Here is a 15,711-nt window from a genome sequence, read left to right on the forward strand (position 1 = left end):
AGCCTAATGCGTGTGCGGGCGCCTTAGTATCCTAACACATTTTTATCTTAAGCTACATGTAATTTATTCCTGCATACTGGATGTGTTATGCACTATACGTTCTTCTTTTTTCTTTTTTTAACAAAATGCTCCAAATTCTCAGTTGATTTATTCCCTCGTGATAAGATTGTGTTGTTGGTCTCGGTCTGTAGTACAGCATGATGTTACTTTTGTAGGTCCCATGGTTCCAACAGTTTGTGTTGAATTTCAGAGTGATTAGTTTGTTTTTATACTTAGAAAATATAATACCCAAAGTATCCTATAATGTCCGAATTTATTCTAGGGACTTAAAAATCATGGAGAGCAAAGGCTTTTAACAATGTCTCAAACAGTCCATGAGAAAAATGAAATCCACGGGACAATAAATCACTAAACAACTGTGCTTTCCTCCTCCATGCACGCGCAAGAAAGTGCCGTTGTTTACATCTCAATGCTGCTACTGACACCTACTGGCCACAATGAATATTGCCCTGCGGGTGATTTAAACTGAAGCGGGTGAATATCTCCTATTTAAAGTTCCACAAATCATGTAGTAGTTTTGGCAAGCAACTTCCAGAACCAAATAAAAAAAGTTCCTCGTGTTTGTCTTTGGCAACACCCTGAACCCCAAATTACTCCGACTGCTTCAACACCAGTGTGTGAATGGAGGACTAATGATGTCAAAGCACCTTGATACGTCTGAAGACTAGAAATGTTGTTTCTGGCAGATTCAACCTTAGAAAGTTAAAAAAATATATATATATCTGAGGTAGAAAATACTCTTAATACTCTGGCATTCTGCAGCTATCGTTATTTCTCAATGAAAAGTCATTATTTCAGTAAAATTGAAATTAAGAAACCGTTCAGTAATATTCGTATTTTGTCATGTGGGATTATGGGATTTATAGTAAAATAATATACATTATTTCTGATTGTTTATTTTTTTTTAAAGTAGTTAAAAAAACAAAGCAAAACCTGTTTATGGTGGCTTGCTAAGATTGTAGAGAAGACACCATATGAACAGAAACAACAGCCCTGGTTATACTGGACGCAGGTTTGACCCCTGAAGTAAGATGTATAAACAAATGACACCTGCTGGAACACGCTGTGCCATTTGCCTTGTTGTTCTTTCTTCATCAGGGCCCTGCACTGTTAAATGTACCTTGCTCAGGTCTGTAGCCAGCTTAATGTGTCTCCGATTTTTTTTTTAATTTAAGCTACATGTAATTCATTCCTGCATACTGGATGATTTATGCACTATACTTTTTTTCCCCTACAAAATGTTCCGAATTCTCAGTTGATTTATTCCCTCGTCTCCTGATAAGTTTGTGTTGTTGGTCTCGGTCTGTAGTACAGCATGATGTTACTTTTGCAGGTCCCATGGTTCCAACAGTTTGTGTTGAATTTCAGAGTGATTAGTTTGTTTTTATACTTAGAAAATATAATACCCAAAGTATCCTATAATGTCCGAATTTATTCTAGGGACTTAAAAATCATGGAGAGCAAAGGCTTTTTACAATGTCTCAAACAGTCCATGAGAAAAATGAAATCCACGGGACAATAAATCACTAAACAACTGTGCTTTCCTCCTCCATGCACACGCAAGAAAGTGCCGTTGTTTACATCTCAATGCTGCTACTGACACCTACTGGCCACAATGAATATTGCCCTGCGGTTGATTTAAACTGAAGCGGGTGAATCTCTCCTATTTAAAGTTCCACAAATCATTTGTCCCTCGGTGGAGAGGCCAATAGCTTCAAGTGTCTCGGCCACCACTTGTCCACGTATCTCAGCTTTTCTTAGGAGAAAACTTCACTGCGCCTGTTAGAAATGGATCAGGATTTTCAGAAAACATTCAATATATTGGAATGAAATGGTTATACATCGATATGAAGGAAAATTATTAGTGTTTACACGCAACAACATGCACAACATGCTCCGGTTCAGTACCAAGGACAGCGAAAGTCAAAGCCAGGCAGGACGCGCTGACAGCTTATTGCTTTATTGCATGTTCTCGTCAATTAGTCGAACACGGCTGAGTAGCACAGACAAACACCACGGTGCATCTGCGCAGCTTCAAGACTCTCTGCGTGCCACTTTGAAAACGTTGTATACGCGTATAATTACAAGTGCTACAGCGGCAGTAGTTATGGCAATATGTGTAATCTGTGCGCGTGATATATTGGGAATTGGTTTATATTGTGTGGTTGCAGCAAGTCGTGTCCTTATTGCTGGACACGGGACTAGTTATAATATGTCATCTTGCAGTAGACAGTGGACAGTAGAGGAAGAGCTCTGAATAAATGTGGTGGCTCTTAAAAGAGCCGTTGTTGTGGTTTTGGAGCAGTAGACAGATTAAGCTCTCTCTCCGCGGATCCTTCTTGCCAGCTGGATGTCTTTGGGCATGATGGTGACCCTCTTGGCGTGGATGGCGCACAGATTGGTGTCCTCAAAGAGGCCGACCAGGTAAGCCTCGCTGGCCTCCTGCAGAGCCATGACAGCGGAGCTCTGGAAGCGCAGGTCGGTCTTGAAGTCCTGAGCGATCTCACGGACCAGACGCTGGAAGGGCAGCTTGCGGATCAGCAGCTCGGTGGATTTCTGGTACCGACGGATCTCTCTCAGAGCCACGGTACCGGGCCTGTAACGATGGGGCTTCTTCACGCCACCGGTGGCCGGGGCGCTCTTACGGGCAGCCTTGGTGGCCAGCTGCTTCCTGGGGGCTTTGCCTCCGGTGGACTTACGAGCGGTCTGCTTGGTTCTTGCCATCGTCTCTTGTCTCTCTAAACGGGAGAAAAAATGTACTTCGACACGGGCCGAGCTGCTCTTAAAGCGGAGGAGCGGGTGTGCCGCAGTGACGTTGCCTCAGACCTCCGGCCCCTGATTGGTGACGGGTTGCTTCTGGAGCTCAGCCCCGACGGGGGGAGCGAGCCCCCGCTTCGATCTCCGCTGCTCATTGGAGGAAAAGTTGTTCAAACTGTGGAGCCAAAGTCGGAGCGAGCCGCCCCCTGCTGCTCTGCTGGAAGCCTCTCTTCTGGTTGGAGGGGCAGGAAAACGCCCGCGCTCCGCGGACATATAATGGAGAGCATGTACGCCTTGGCTACATTTCTCTCAGTCCCGACTCAAGAGATAAACAACAACCATGTCTGGAAGAGGCAAGACAGGCGGAAAGGCCAGAGCAAAGGCAAAGACCCGCTCTTCCCGTGCTGGGCTCCAGTTCCCAGTCGGTCGTGTTCACAGGCTGCTGCGCAAAGGAAACTACGCCCAGCGTGTTGGAGCCGGTGCCCCCGTCTACCTGGCGGCTGTGCTGGAGTACCTGACCGCTGAGATCCTGGAGCTGGCCGGTAACGCTGCCCGTGACAACAAGAAGACCCGTATCATCCCCCGTCACTTGCAGCTGGCTGTCCGCAACGACGAGGAGCTCAACAAGCTGCTCGGAGGAGTGACCATCGCTCAGGGTGGCGTGCTGCCCAACATCCAGGCTGTCCTGCTGCCCAAGAAGACCGAGAAGGCCGCCAAGAAGTAGAGACGCACGGCGTACACTCACCAACACAACGGCTCTTTTAAGAGCCACCCACACTCCATCAAGAGAGCAATTTACCTGAATGAATGAATCTGATTATTCTGATGATTTTAATATATATTTATTTTTTGTATATTCAACGATCTTTTTGTAAATCTTGAACATCACTTATTTTTACTGGACCCCGGTCACTTTTACACACTGACACTTTAAACTGTTTACAGTATTCTATGCTATACTTAATATTTTTGTGAAACAACTTTTATTTCTTTAGCTATATTCTATTATTGTGAAACTGTGTTTATTGTTATTGCGTGGCCTGCGTCCATTTCACTGCACATCTGTATGAGCACGTGACAAATAAAAATCTTGAAATGAATCTTGACTGATGAAAATCAAATGGGCATAGTTATAGTTTGTGATAAGATACACGATGATAGGTGGGCTCAGCATAACAAAATCACAGACGTTGCTAGATAATTCATTTTAGTTGGTGTTCTGATATCAGTAGCTCCATGCGAAGCTGTTCAGCTTCACCACGCAACGAATAGTACAGGTTCATCTGCTGCACAACGGAGACACATCCGCCCTCATCTGCAACTGTGTGACGTGTCAATTAATCGCTCATTCACAAATGTTGCTTATCACGTAACTGGTGAGCTTTAATGAAGGCAAACTTCAAGCACAGTACACTTCCTTGGCCTCAATGGAAGCATCAAGGCCAGATACAGCGGGGACTCACAAATACTCAACAGCAAGACTCCAGAAAGGGCAGAGTTTTACACAGCCCAGGTCGGTACACGGATAACAAATAAACAAACATAACTCAAGTAACTTCAAGGATTGTGTAAGGAAGACGTGAGCTTTGACAAATGGAACGAACCGCGCGCACACACTCACAAGTGTTGGTTATTACTTTACTGATGATTGATGAAATCTCCTCATACGAATGATGCTGTTTAAGGAAGTACACTCATTCTCTAAAACTTTCCTTGATGACGATCTATGTATAGCCACAAGTTCTGCTGAATACACCCACATCCCATTATTATCACCACACGTCTCTGCCTCTTTTCGATATTCCACTTGAAAACATGGGAGATAATTCAGTGGTGAAACATCTTAACAGTCCATATCTGAACTGAACTCAACAACCTCTATTATTTCTGAGTAAAGTCAGAAGAATTGTCTATTTTAGAATAATGGTTGTAGTTGTGACCTTAAAGCATCAACTATCCTACTATAGTACCTATCCTACTCTTCTTTCTGCATCTTGTCCCATCTCCCCCATCCCATTTCAAGCCCGGCACAGTTTAGCAGATGGCTGTTCCGTCATGAGCCCGGGTCTGCTGAAGATTACTGCCTGTTAAAAGGAAGTTTTTTCATGCCACGCTATGACGGATTAAGGTGGGCTCTTGTAATATAGCCATCAGTAAGGTCTTTTACCTGCTTTTTGTAAACATAACAATGAGCATGGTCTTGTTACCTGCTCTTTTGTTAATGTTAACAGACAAACAGTAACGTCCTTTACCTGCTTTTTGTAAAGTGTCTCGAGATAACACCTGTTATGAATTGCCGCTATACAAAAAAAGATTGATTGATTGATTTATTGATTGAACGAGAAGAGGATCATTTGAAAATAGAATGATTAAAAGTAGAATAATAATCTCTGGAGAAAAGAAAGTCCATCACTCCGGCCACTTGTATTTACATGCAGTCATCATATGTTTTAAAGAGTCTGTTAAAGCTTCCTGTCCTCCTCTCCTTGATATTTTTCTTGACCTTCGCTGTCCCAGGTGCTGAACTGGAAACCTGAACATGTTGTGTCATTTTCTTGATAAAAAAAATAGAATTAAAGCAGTGATAATCTCCCTTTATATCGCTGTATAATGATTATACTCTAATATGTTGGATATTTTCTGCAACTCCTGCGGTCAGTGTGGAGCTCGGTCAGTCCAACATGAGTCAATGTTTAAATGTGACTAAATGAACAAAATGAGAGATGAAATTTGACTACAGATCAAGTAAAAACCTGCAAAAAAAGGGAGTACAAGTACAACAATGAAGCTGTTAAAGCTTCCTGTCCTCCTCTCCGTGATGTTTTTCTTGACCTTCGCTGTCCGAGGTGCTGAACTGGAGCGTGTTGTGTCATTTGCTTAGAAATGGTATAAAACAGTAATGAGCTTAATTCATATCGGTGTTCATGATTTCACCCCAATATGTTGAAGGTTTGCTGCAACTCCTGCTCATCGTGGAGCTCAGTCAGTCCAACAGGATGTCCCAGATTCACAGTGCTGTTCAGAGGGGGGCGCTAATGCTTCAAAGGATTGTGTTTTTAAAAGACGTGACCCAAGAAGAAGAAAAGCAGAGCTCTGTGTTCTACGAGGTTCTCAGACCAGACTTAAAGAACCGTGATTCCGGAGCAGGAAGTATTCAGCCCTCATCGTCTGATCTACTAAAATGTCTGGAAGAGGAAAGGGAGGTAAAGGACTCGGCAAAGGAGGCGCCAAGCGTCACCGTAAAGTCCTCCGTGATAACATCCAGGGAATCACCAAGCCCGCCATCCGCCGTCTTGCTCGCCGTGGTGGTGTGAAGCGTATCTCCGGTCTGATCTACGAGGAGACCCGCGGTGTGTTGAAGGTGTTCCTGGAGAACGTGATCCGTGATGCCGTCACTTACACCGAGCATGCCAAGAGGAAGACCGTGACCGCCATGGATGTGGTGTACGCCCTGAAGAGACAGGGACGCACTCTGTACGGCTTCGGAGGTTAAACCTGATCCTGACCCGCTCATACTCAAACCCAAAGGCTCTTTTAAGAGCCACACACTCAATCTGAAGAGTCATTTCTCAATGTCTATATCTCTATCATAAGCCAGTAATACGCCGTGTAAACTGCTTGTATTTGTGCTTTTTAACGAACACAGCACTTACAATGTTGCAATAACAACGGAAGGAAAGAACAGTCTCGTGAAGGGCGGGAATAGTGTTACAAACATCAACCTCAATAATTAAAGGCTTTGACTCGAGTGTAAAAACCAAAGAGCACCGGATACTAGACCTTATTTTTTATCGAAAACGACATGATACAAATGAGTCCTGTACTTCAGCCTCCTCGCAGTTAACGCACATATTCGACACAATAAATACAGTCAAGAGGCTTATTAAAAATCATGATGTTCATGATACATGAATAACATCATTGCACTCTTCATGAACCTCATGTTAACACACATGAGGCTTTACTTACGTCCATGAGGTATTAGGCCACATGTCAAACAAGTAGGACTGAAACATGTAAAAGTAGTGCTGCATTCACTTTTGAGGAACAGCTCAAAGTAAAGAAGGTACAATGCTAAAGGCATGCATGTGAACCAACAACAAAAAGATAGAACAATACAAATAACAAGGTAGGTTTAAATATGTATTCAAGTCCTTTTTTAGGCCTACACCGTCAACTTACATTGGTTATTACACAGTAAATATAGGCTATCAATAGTAATAGTGGAATATTTGTCTCAACTTTCTCGAGGCTCGAAATGAGAAGATCATTTGGGAATTGGCAGTCTTCTGTTTACACCATTTTAATATTGAGTATGTGTCGGTCAAAACTCTGGTCTTTTTCCCTCTGAGGGGTTTCACTGCTGTCTCTTTCCTCCACTATCTTGCATGTTGACATGTTGCTGTCTTGATGGGCTGTACAGTTAACGGCTCAAGGTAACCTCGGGCATTTGTTGGCTTCATTTGTGAGTCGGCATGGCCTACTATATTTGGATGGCAACATCTGGAATAACGACTGAGATAGTTCAGGGAAACGGATTTCGGACCAAGCCCGCTCACTCCACACAAAGCACGGCCCCGAGAGCCCAAGCTCCAGCCAATCCCCTGTGAGCAACAGCACGCCCTCATTTGCATCAGCAGCAAATAAAGAGAGACTCCCGACCAGGCGTAGCCATCTGATCCTGAGACCACCACTCAGAAATCATGCCTGAAACCGTGAAAGCGCCCAAGAAGGGCTCCAAGAAAGCCGTGTCTAAGGCCACCAAGACCGGCAAGAAGAGGAGGAGGACCAGGAAAGAGAGCTACGCCATCTACGTCTACAAGGTCCTGAAGCAGGTCCACCCCGACACCGGTATCTCCTCCAAGGCTATGGGCATCATGAACTCCTTCGTGAGCGACATCTTTGAGCGCATCGCTGGGGAGGCATCCCGCCTGGCTCACTACAACAAGCGCTCCACCATCACCTCCAGGGAGATCCAGACCGCCGTCCGTCTGCTGCTGCCCGGTGAGCTGGCCAAGCACGCCGTGTCCGAGGGCACCAAGGCTGTGACCAAGTACACCAGCTCCAAGTAAACCCGCTGATAACCAGCAACAACATAACGGTCCTTTTCAGGACCACCCAACCCTTCCTTCAAGAGCTCAACTCCAATTCATATATTACAACATGCATGTGCATATTCCTTTCTTTCATTTGCACACTGCAATACATCTTCTACCCCTTTTCACAAACCTATCCATTCTTTCAACACGCCCCAATTCAAGGCAACTTTACTTTCACGCTTTCTTCATCTGGACAACATAAACCCACTCATTCACCTATTCACAAGGCTTCAATATATCACACTGCAACTTAGTGCTCACTGTGTAAGCTTACTGCAAGCGAGACCAACTTTCTGGATACTAATACTCTATACAAACGGCAGACATATCTAATGTTTACACAAGACACACATTAATGTTAGACAACACATCAAAACCTACTTTTGTCAGTGAACATCTGACTTACGCATTCCTCATGTATTGGAACATTTAACCCTTTACATTAGCTTATTACATGTATAGGAGACTGAATTTCATTGTATCACAAACCTCGCAGCAAGCCTGCGACTCAACACCCAGGGAGACAAAACCCACACTTACCGCGAGGGAGATTAAATCCCCCCGCGACAAATTACGTTTTTTGAATTAAATTGAAAAAGCGCGAACCAAACACCGCGATTTTAAAGCTTTTACACATCCACACAAATCTTCCAAATAAAACAGAGGACAAAAAGTTGCGTAAACAATATTGAGTATCTCAAAGGTAAGTAGATTTTACAAAGTACTTACCTGCAAAATACAGGACAAGTGCAGACGCATTCAATTGGCCTTCCAGGTTGCAGCTGAGGTGTGGGCGGAAGTGCTCACCTGAGACAACCCGGCACAACTGTTCCGTCGTTGTCAGTTCCATCTGAGGTGCTGCTCTGCTTTACAATAATATTGCATGAATTTTTTCCCTTTCCTCTCAAAAGAAAGAATATTTTAAAGGAATATTCCACCTCCGCGGCCAAAAATATTAGAAAATAAAAATATTGTCTCAGATTTCCGATCTCCCCTAAAGCCAAAGAGGTGAACTTTAAAACATTCAATGACATTTATCCATGTGCTGAATTTCTAAGACGGATATTTCATTTGGACAGTAATGAATGTAAAACAGAAACACTTGAGCACTTGAAGTTTTCCTGCAAGGTATGTGATTTATTTTGGAAGAATTTCACAAGTTGGACAGCCCGTAATAACATGGATGTGCCTCCCCTGACATCCAACAGTGTGAAACTTGGTTTTATAATGGAGGACAGAAAATTAGAATTTAACTTAAATAACTTACTTGTACTTGCCAAATATTTTCTACATTTTGTACAAAACAAACAAAAACAATAACATTGCACCGTGTATGTAATGAAACAAAAACTATTAAATGCCCATCTGCTCGTAATATGGGCTTTCAAGTCGTTAGAAAATACCTTTTAACCAGCTCAATCCAAAATAAACACAAAAGTGCTCACATATCTTGGGTGTGCCACAATTACATGTGGGACAATAACTACAGGGCTTGGACCTCTTAAAGAGGCCTATAGCTTGATTTTTAGTTTGTAACACAATGAAAGGAATTTCTCTCACTTGAGATCTTGAAACGGCATGCACGTGATATCATCAATGGGATTTTTCGTTCTCAATTAAACCAAATAAACACAACCACAGTTGTCATCCTTCCTGTGTGCAATGGCTATAGAGGTTCAGAGAGACGTACTCCTATACACATACTGTGTTCATACACAAAGCTTCAATGTATTTTCTATGGATTCATTTCAACTGTTCACATTACACATTTCACAGTAAAGTGATATAAGCAGCCAATTTATTCACAACTCGTCGGCTGTTACAGCCCACTATAATCCAAATGATCTCCGCTGCACTGATATGAACTGTAAATAAATGTAAATAAATAAATGTGTCCAATCCCTGATCAGGAGAATGTCTGTCGCTCTAATCTGCTTTAATATCTTGTGTACAGTGGTTGCCACCTGGTTTAGCATCAAGGCTAACTTCTTCATGAAAAATCACAACCATACTTTTTTGTTTTCATCGAATCAGAAAAGATTGTGCTGTTAAAAGGTACAAAAATGTGACAGAACAAAGGGATGTTTAAAAAGCACTTCATCGACTTGGTGACACTTTTTTAAGGCACAATGAAAACGGCCTGCGACCAGTTGAGAAACTGTTTAACAATGTGTAACAAACACGTTTTCTACACGCTGAAATACTAAACAGAAAACCAATCAATCACCAACTCACCTTAAGAACAACTGTGACTTGACTATTTCAGAGACAAAACTGCTCTCCACACAAACTGAAAACTTAAAGTGGAATAAACACATTAAAATACGTAACATAAAACAAACCAATCAATAACTAATGATGAGGATATTTACTGTCAAGACAAACGCTCATTTCATACAGCCTTTGTTGATTTGATTAGTTTCTCAGCTTCTGGGTAAGACTACGCTGTGCTTCAGAGACAGTAACCTGCTCTCCACACAAATGGAAACTGCTGTGATTCATTCAGCCCGCATTAACTCTCATGTCAGATTGTTAAGACGTACAGTTTCCAAACTTTAACTTTGTCCCCTTCTCATAAAATCTACCATTTAGTCGGACCTGGAGCTGAAACCGACAACAACAGCATCATCTGTGAGTCTTTCTGACCGCCTGAGTCTGCGTGTGTTTACCTCCCCAGAAAAGTGTCCGATTAAAACGAAACTAATCAAAGTATAACGTCAATGCTCGTTTTGTTCGATTAACGGAAGCCTCTGCGCACACTAGCAACATTTTAAACGTTCACAGGTCTCATGAAGCCACTTTAGAAGCCGAAATGTGACGGAAAATCCCCGCGTGTTACACAAACACACCGGGTACCGTCGAGGTTTGAAGCCTGCTGTCGCGAAATAACGGAGCCCTGGCCCCCAAACACGAGCTGGGTCTGAAGAGAGGAGGGTTTTCTAACTGCTGCCACACATTTCTTCGTTTCAACAGATTGTCTGTCTGAGATATATCCCCACAATGTTGAAGATAAAACACAAAGTGTCGCCACATTTCAGGCGGGAGTAGGGCTTTCTGCAGGGGTTGACTCTTCACGGTTCTCATGTTCCATTTATGTCCCTCCTCCGCTCGTTCCCTCCGCACGTCCAGTGAGAGATCATCATGGCAGAAGAAGCTCCAGCAGTAGCCCCGGCGAAAGCCCCCAAGAAGAAATCGGCTCCCAAGCCCAAGAAGGAGGGACCCACCCTCCCGAAGCTCATCCTCAGCGCTGTGGCCGAGTCCAAAGAGCGCAAAGGTGTGTCTTTGGCGGCGGTGAAGAAGGCACTGGCGGCTAAAGGTGTGGATGTGAGCAAGGCTAACAAACGCATCAACACCGCCGTGATTAAGCTGGTGACAAAGGGCACTTTGTCCCAGACTAAAGGCACGGGGGCCGCAGGATCTTTCAAGCTCGCAAAGAAAGAGCCCAAAGCCGCCAAACCCGCAGCCAAGAAGGTCGCAAAGAAAGCTCCAGCCAAGGCAAAGAAGCCCGCCGCAAAGAAAGCGACACCCAAGAAGAAGGCTGCAGTCAAGAAAGTAGCAGTCAAGAAGTCCCCGAAGAAGGCAGCCGCAGCCAAGAAAACTCCGGTGAAGAAGGCAGCCAAAAAGCCTGCAGCCAAGAGCCCCAAGAAGGCTGCACCGAAGAAGGTGGCGAAGAAGACTCCCGTGAAGAAAGCTCCAGCTAAGAAAGCACCCGCAAAGAAGACTACAGCCAAGAAGGCCAAGAAGTAAATCTTGAGACCACTATTCAAAGCATCAAAGGCTCTTTTAAGAGCCACCACAACTTCTAAAGAGTCTGTCCTAAGCAATCAGCTGTTCTCGGTTCTTTTATAATCTTGTAATACACACATATTGCACTGCACTGTTAAATGTACCTTTCTCAGGTCTGTAGCCAGCCTAATGCGTGTGCGGGCGCCTTAGTATCCTAACACATTTTTATCTTAAGCTACATGTAATTTATTCCTGCATACTGGATGTGTTATGCACTATACGTTCTTCTTTTTTCTTTTTTTAACAAAATGCTCCAAATTCTCAGTTGATTTATTCCCTCGTGATAAGATTGTGTTGTTGGTCTCGGTCTGTAGTACAGCATGATGTTACTTTTGCAGGTCCCATGGTTCCAACAGTTTGTGTTGAATTTCAGAGTGATTAGTTTGTTTTTATACTTAGAAAATATAATACCCAAAGTATCCTATAATGTCCGAATTTATTCTAGGGACTTAAAAATCATGGAGAGCAAAGGCTTTTTACAATGTCTCAAACAGTCCATGAGAAAAATGAAATCCACGGGACAATAAATCACTAAACAACTGTGCTTTCCTCCTCCATACACACGCAAGAAAGTGCCGTTGTTTACATCTCAATGCTGCTACTGACACCTACTGGCCACAATGAATATTGCCCTGCGGGTGATTTAAACTGAAGCGGGTGAATATCTCCTATTTAAAGTTCCACAAATCATGTAGTAGTTTTGGCAAGCAACTTCCAGAACCAAATAAAAAAAGTTCCTCGTGTTTGTCTTTGGCAACACCCTGAACCCCAAATTACTCCGACTGCTTCAACACCAGTGTGTGAATGGAGGACTAATGATGTCAAAGCACCTTGATACGTCTGAAGACTAGAAATGTTGTTTCTGGCAGATTCAACCTTAGAAAGTTAAAAAAATATATATATATATCTGAGGTAGAAAATACTCTTAATACTCTGGCATTCTGCAGCTATCATTATTTCTCAATGAAAAGTCATTATTTCAGTAAAATTGAAATTAAGAAACCGTTCAGTAATATTCGTATTTTGTCATGTGGGATTATGGGATTTATAGTAAAATAATATACATTATTTCTGATTGTTTTTTTTTTTTTAAAGTAGTTAAAAAAACAAAGCAAAACCTGTTTATGGTGGCTTGCTAAGATTGTAGAGAAGACACCATATGAACAGAAACAACAGCCCTGGTTATACTGGACGCAGGTTTGACCCCTGAAGTAAGATGTATAAACAAATGACACCTGCTGGAACACGCTGTGCCATTTGCCTTGTTGTTCTTTCTTCATCAGGGCCCTGCACTGTTAAATGTACCTTGCTCAGGTCTGTAGCCAGCTTAATGTGTCTCCGATTTTTTTTTTAATTTAAGCTACATGTAATTCATTCCTGCATACTGGATGATTTATGCACTATACTTTTTTTCCCCTACAAAATGTTCCGAATTCTCAGTTGATTTATTCCCTCGTCTCCTGATAAGTTTGTGTTGTTGGTCTCGGTCTGTAGTACAGCATGATGTTACTTTTGCAGGTCCCATGGTTCCAACAGTTTGTGTTGAATTTCAGAGTGATTAGTTTGTTTTTATACTTAGAAAATATAATACCCAAAGTATCCTATAATGTCCGAATTTATTCTAGGGACTTAAAAATCATGGAGAGCAAAGGCTTTTTACAATGTCTCAAACAGTCCATGAGAAAAATGAAATCCACGGGACAATAAATCACTAAACAACTGTGCTTTCCTCCTCCATGCACACGCAAGAAAGTGCCGTTGTTTACATATCAATGCTGCTACTGACACCTACTGGCCACAATGAATATTGCCCTGCGGGTGATTTAAACTGAAGCGGGTGAATCTCTCCTATTTAAAGTTCCACAAATCATTTGTCCCTCGGTGGAGAGGCCAATAGCTTCAAGTGTCTCGGCCACCACTTGTCCACGTATCTCAGCTTTTCTTAGGAGAAAACTTCACTGCGCCTGTTAGAAATGGATCAGGATTTTCAGAAAACATTCAATATATTGGAATGAAATGGTTATACATCGATATGAAGGAAAATTATTAGTGTTTACACGCAACAACATGCACAACATACTCCGGTTCAGTACCAAGGACAGCGAAAGTCAAAGCCAGGCAGGACGCGCTGACAGCTTATTGCTTTATTGCATGTTCTCGTCAATTAGTCGAACACGGCTGAGTAGCACAGACAAACACCACGGTGCATCTGCGCAGCTTCAAGACTCTCTGCGTGCCACTTTGAAAACGTTGTATACGCGTATAATTACAAGTGCTACAGCGGCAGTAGTTATGGCAATATGTGTAATCTGTGCGCGTGATATATTGGGAATTGGTTTATATTGTGTGGTTGCAGCAAGTCTAGTTATAGACTAGTTATAATATGTCATCTTGCAGTAGACAGTGGACAGTAGAGGAAGAGCTCTGAATAAATGTGGTGGCTCTTAAAAGAGCCGTTGTTGTGGTTTTGGAGCAGTAGACAGATTAAGCTCTCTCTCCGCGGATCCTTCTTGCCAGCTGGATGTCTTTGGGCATGATGGTGACCCTCTTGGCGTGGATGGCGCACAGATTGGTGTCCTCAAAGAGGCCGACCAGGTAAGCCTCGCTGGCCTCCTGCAGAGCCATGACAGCGGAGCTCTGGAAGCGCAGGTCGGTCTTGAAGTCCTGAGCGATCTCACGGACCAGACGCTGGAAGGGCAGCTTGCGGATCAGCAGCTCGGTGGATTTCTGGTACCGACGGATCTCTCTCAGAGCCACGGTACCGGGCCTGTAACGATGGGGCTTCTTCACGCCACCGGTGGCCGGTGCGCTCTTACGGGCAGCCTTGGTGGCCAGCTGCTTCCTGGGGGCTTTGCCTCCGGTGGACTTACGAGCGGTCTGCTTGGTTCTTGCCATCGTCTCTTGTCTCTCTAAACGGGAGAAAAAATGTACTTCGACACGGGCCGAGCTGCTCTTAAAGCGGAGGAGCGGGTGTGCCGCAGTGACGTTGCCTCAGACCTCCGGCCCCTGATTGGTGACGGGTTGCTTCTGGAGCTCAGCCCCGACGGGGGGAGCGAGCCCCCGCTTCGATCTCCGCTGCTCATTGGAGGAAAAGTTGTTCAAACTGTGGAGCCAAAGTCGGAGCGAGCCACCCCCTGCTGCTCTGCTGGAAGCCTCTCTTCTGGTTGGAGGGGCAGGAAAACGCCCGCGCTCCGCGGACATATAATGGAGAGCATGTCCGCCTTGGCTACATTTCTCTCAGTCCCGACTCAAGAGATAAACAACAACCATGTCTGGAAGAGGCAAGACAGGCGGAAAGGCCAGAGCAAAGGCAAAGACCCGCTCTTCCCGTGCTGGGCTCCAGTTCCCAGTCGGTCGTGTTCACAGGCTGCTGCGCAAAGGAAACTACGCCCAGCGTGTTGGAGCCGGTGCCCCCGTCTACCTGGCGGCTGTGCTGGAGTACCTGACCGCTGAGATCCTGGAGCTGGCCGGTAACGCTGCCCGTGACAACAAGAAGACCCGTATCATCCCCCGTCACTTGCAGCTGGCTGTCCGCAACGACGAGGAGCTCAACAAGCTGCTCGGAGGAGTGACCATCGCTCAGGGTGGCGTGCTGCCCAACATCCAGGCTGTCCTGCTGCCCAAGAAGACCGAGAAGGCCGCCAAGAAGTAGAGACGCACGGCGTACACTCACCAACACAACGGCTCTTTTAAGAGCCACCCACACTCCATCAAGAGAGCAATTTACCTGAATGAATTCATCTGATTATTCTGATGATTTTAATATGTATTTATTTTTTGTATATTCAACGATCTTTTTGTAAATCTTGAACATCACTTATTTTTACTGGACCCCGGTCACTTTTACACACTGACACTTTAAACTGTTTACAGTATTCTATGCTATACTTAATATTTTTGTGAAACAACTTTTATTTCTTTAGCTATATTCTATTATTGTGAAACTGTGTTTATTGTTATTGCGTGGCCTGCGGAAAAGTCCTTCCATTTCACTGCACATCTGTATGAG

At 44.0% G+C, this 15,711-nt stretch overlaps 7 protein-coding genes across 7 annotated transcripts; 5 read left to right on the plus strand and 2 right to left on the minus strand.

Annotated features, from left to right (window-relative positions):
• Positions 1 to 2,345: 2,345 nt before the first annotated feature.
• Positions 2,346 to 2,828, minus strand: LOC306824395 (histone H3.2). The gene has a single exon (XM_079344516.1). It carries the CDS (start codon positions 2,782 to 2,784, stop codon positions 2,374 to 2,376), a length of 411 nt encoding a protein of 136 aa, XP_079200642.1. The 5' UTR covers positions 2,785 to 2,828; the 3' UTR covers positions 2,346 to 2,373.
• Positions 2,829 to 3,136: 308 nt separating this feature from the next.
• On the plus strand, positions 3,137 to 3,603 carry LOC306824400 (histone H2A). The gene has a single exon (XM_079344521.1). It carries the CDS (start codon positions 3,158 to 3,160, stop codon positions 3,539 to 3,541), a length of 384 nt encoding a protein of 127 aa, XP_079200647.1. The 5' UTR covers positions 3,137 to 3,157; the 3' UTR covers positions 3,542 to 3,603.
• Positions 3,604 to 5,939: 2,336 nt separating this feature from the next.
• On the plus strand, positions 5,940 to 6,363 carry LOC306824411 (histone H4). Its single transcript, XM_079344534.1, has one exon. The coding sequence runs from the start codon at positions 5,999 to 6,001 to the stop codon at positions 6,308 to 6,310; it is 312 nt and encodes a 103-aa protein (XP_079200660.1). The 5' UTR covers positions 5,940 to 5,998; the 3' UTR covers positions 6,311 to 6,363.
• Positions 6,364 to 7,470: 1,107 nt separating this feature from the next.
• LOC306824406 (histone H2B 1/2-like) lies at positions 7,471 to 7,939 on the plus strand. The gene has a single exon (XM_079344529.1). The coding sequence runs from the start codon at positions 7,521 to 7,523 to the stop codon at positions 7,887 to 7,889; it is 369 nt and encodes a 122-aa protein (XP_079200655.1). The 5' UTR covers positions 7,471 to 7,520; the 3' UTR covers positions 7,890 to 7,939.
• Positions 7,940 to 10,724: 2,785 nt separating this feature from the next.
• On the plus strand, positions 10,725 to 11,663 carry LOC306824394 (histone H1-like; the record flags this gene model as incomplete). The annotated part of the gene is made up of 1 exon (XM_079344515.1): positions 10,725 to 11,663. Exon 1 carries the CDS (start codon positions 11,058 to 11,060, stop codon positions 11,661 to 11,663), a length of 606 nt encoding a protein of 201 aa, XP_079200641.1. The 5' UTR covers positions 10,725 to 11,057.
• Positions 11,664 to 14,161: 2,498 nt separating this feature from the next.
• Positions 14,162 to 14,638, minus strand: LOC306824397 (histone H3.2). Its single transcript, XM_079344518.1, has one exon. The coding sequence runs from the start codon at positions 14,595 to 14,597 to the stop codon at positions 14,187 to 14,189; it is 411 nt and encodes a 136-aa protein (XP_079200644.1). The 5' UTR covers positions 14,598 to 14,638; the 3' UTR covers positions 14,162 to 14,186.
• A 306-nt stretch (positions 14,639 to 14,944) lies between these two features.
• On the plus strand, positions 14,945 to 15,412 carry LOC306824402 (histone H2A). The gene has a single exon (XM_079344523.1). The coding sequence runs from the start codon at positions 14,971 to 14,973 to the stop codon at positions 15,352 to 15,354; it is 384 nt and encodes a 127-aa protein (XP_079200649.1). The 5' UTR covers positions 14,945 to 14,970; the 3' UTR covers positions 15,355 to 15,412.
• Positions 15,413 to 15,711: the final 299 nt, after the last annotated feature.

The sequence above is a fragment of the Symphodus melops genome (assembly GCF_947650265.1).
Source record: "Symphodus melops genome assembly, chromosome: 5".
NCBI classification, from domain to species: domain Eukaryota; kingdom Metazoa; phylum Chordata; class Actinopteri; order Labriformes; family Labridae; genus Symphodus; species Symphodus melops.

What these genes read in the sequence shown, in the direction of transcription:
- LOC306824406 (XM_079344529.1), top strand. Translation starts at nt 7,521, where the DNA reads ATGCCTGAAACCGTGAAAGCGCCCAAGAAGGGCTCCAAGAAAGCCGTG.
- LOC306824411 (XM_079344534.1), top strand. Translation starts at nt 5,999, where the DNA reads ATGTCTGGAAGAGGAAAGGGAGGTAAAGGACTCGGCAAAGGAGGCGCC.
- LOC306824402 (XM_079344523.1), top strand. Translation starts at nt 14,971, where the DNA reads ATGTCTGGAAGAGGCAAGACAGGCGGAAAGGCCAGAGCAAAGGCAAAG.
- LOC306824400 (XM_079344521.1), top strand. Translation starts at nt 3,158, where the DNA reads ATGTCTGGAAGAGGCAAGACAGGCGGAAAGGCCAGAGCAAAGGCAAAG.
- LOC306824397 (XM_079344518.1), bottom strand. Translation starts at nt 14,597, where the DNA reads ATGGCAAGAACCAAGCAGACCGCTCGTAAGTCCACCGGAGGCAAAGCC.
- LOC306824395 (XM_079344516.1), bottom strand. Translation starts at nt 2,784, where the DNA reads ATGGCAAGAACCAAGCAGACCGCTCGTAAGTCCACCGGAGGCAAAGCC.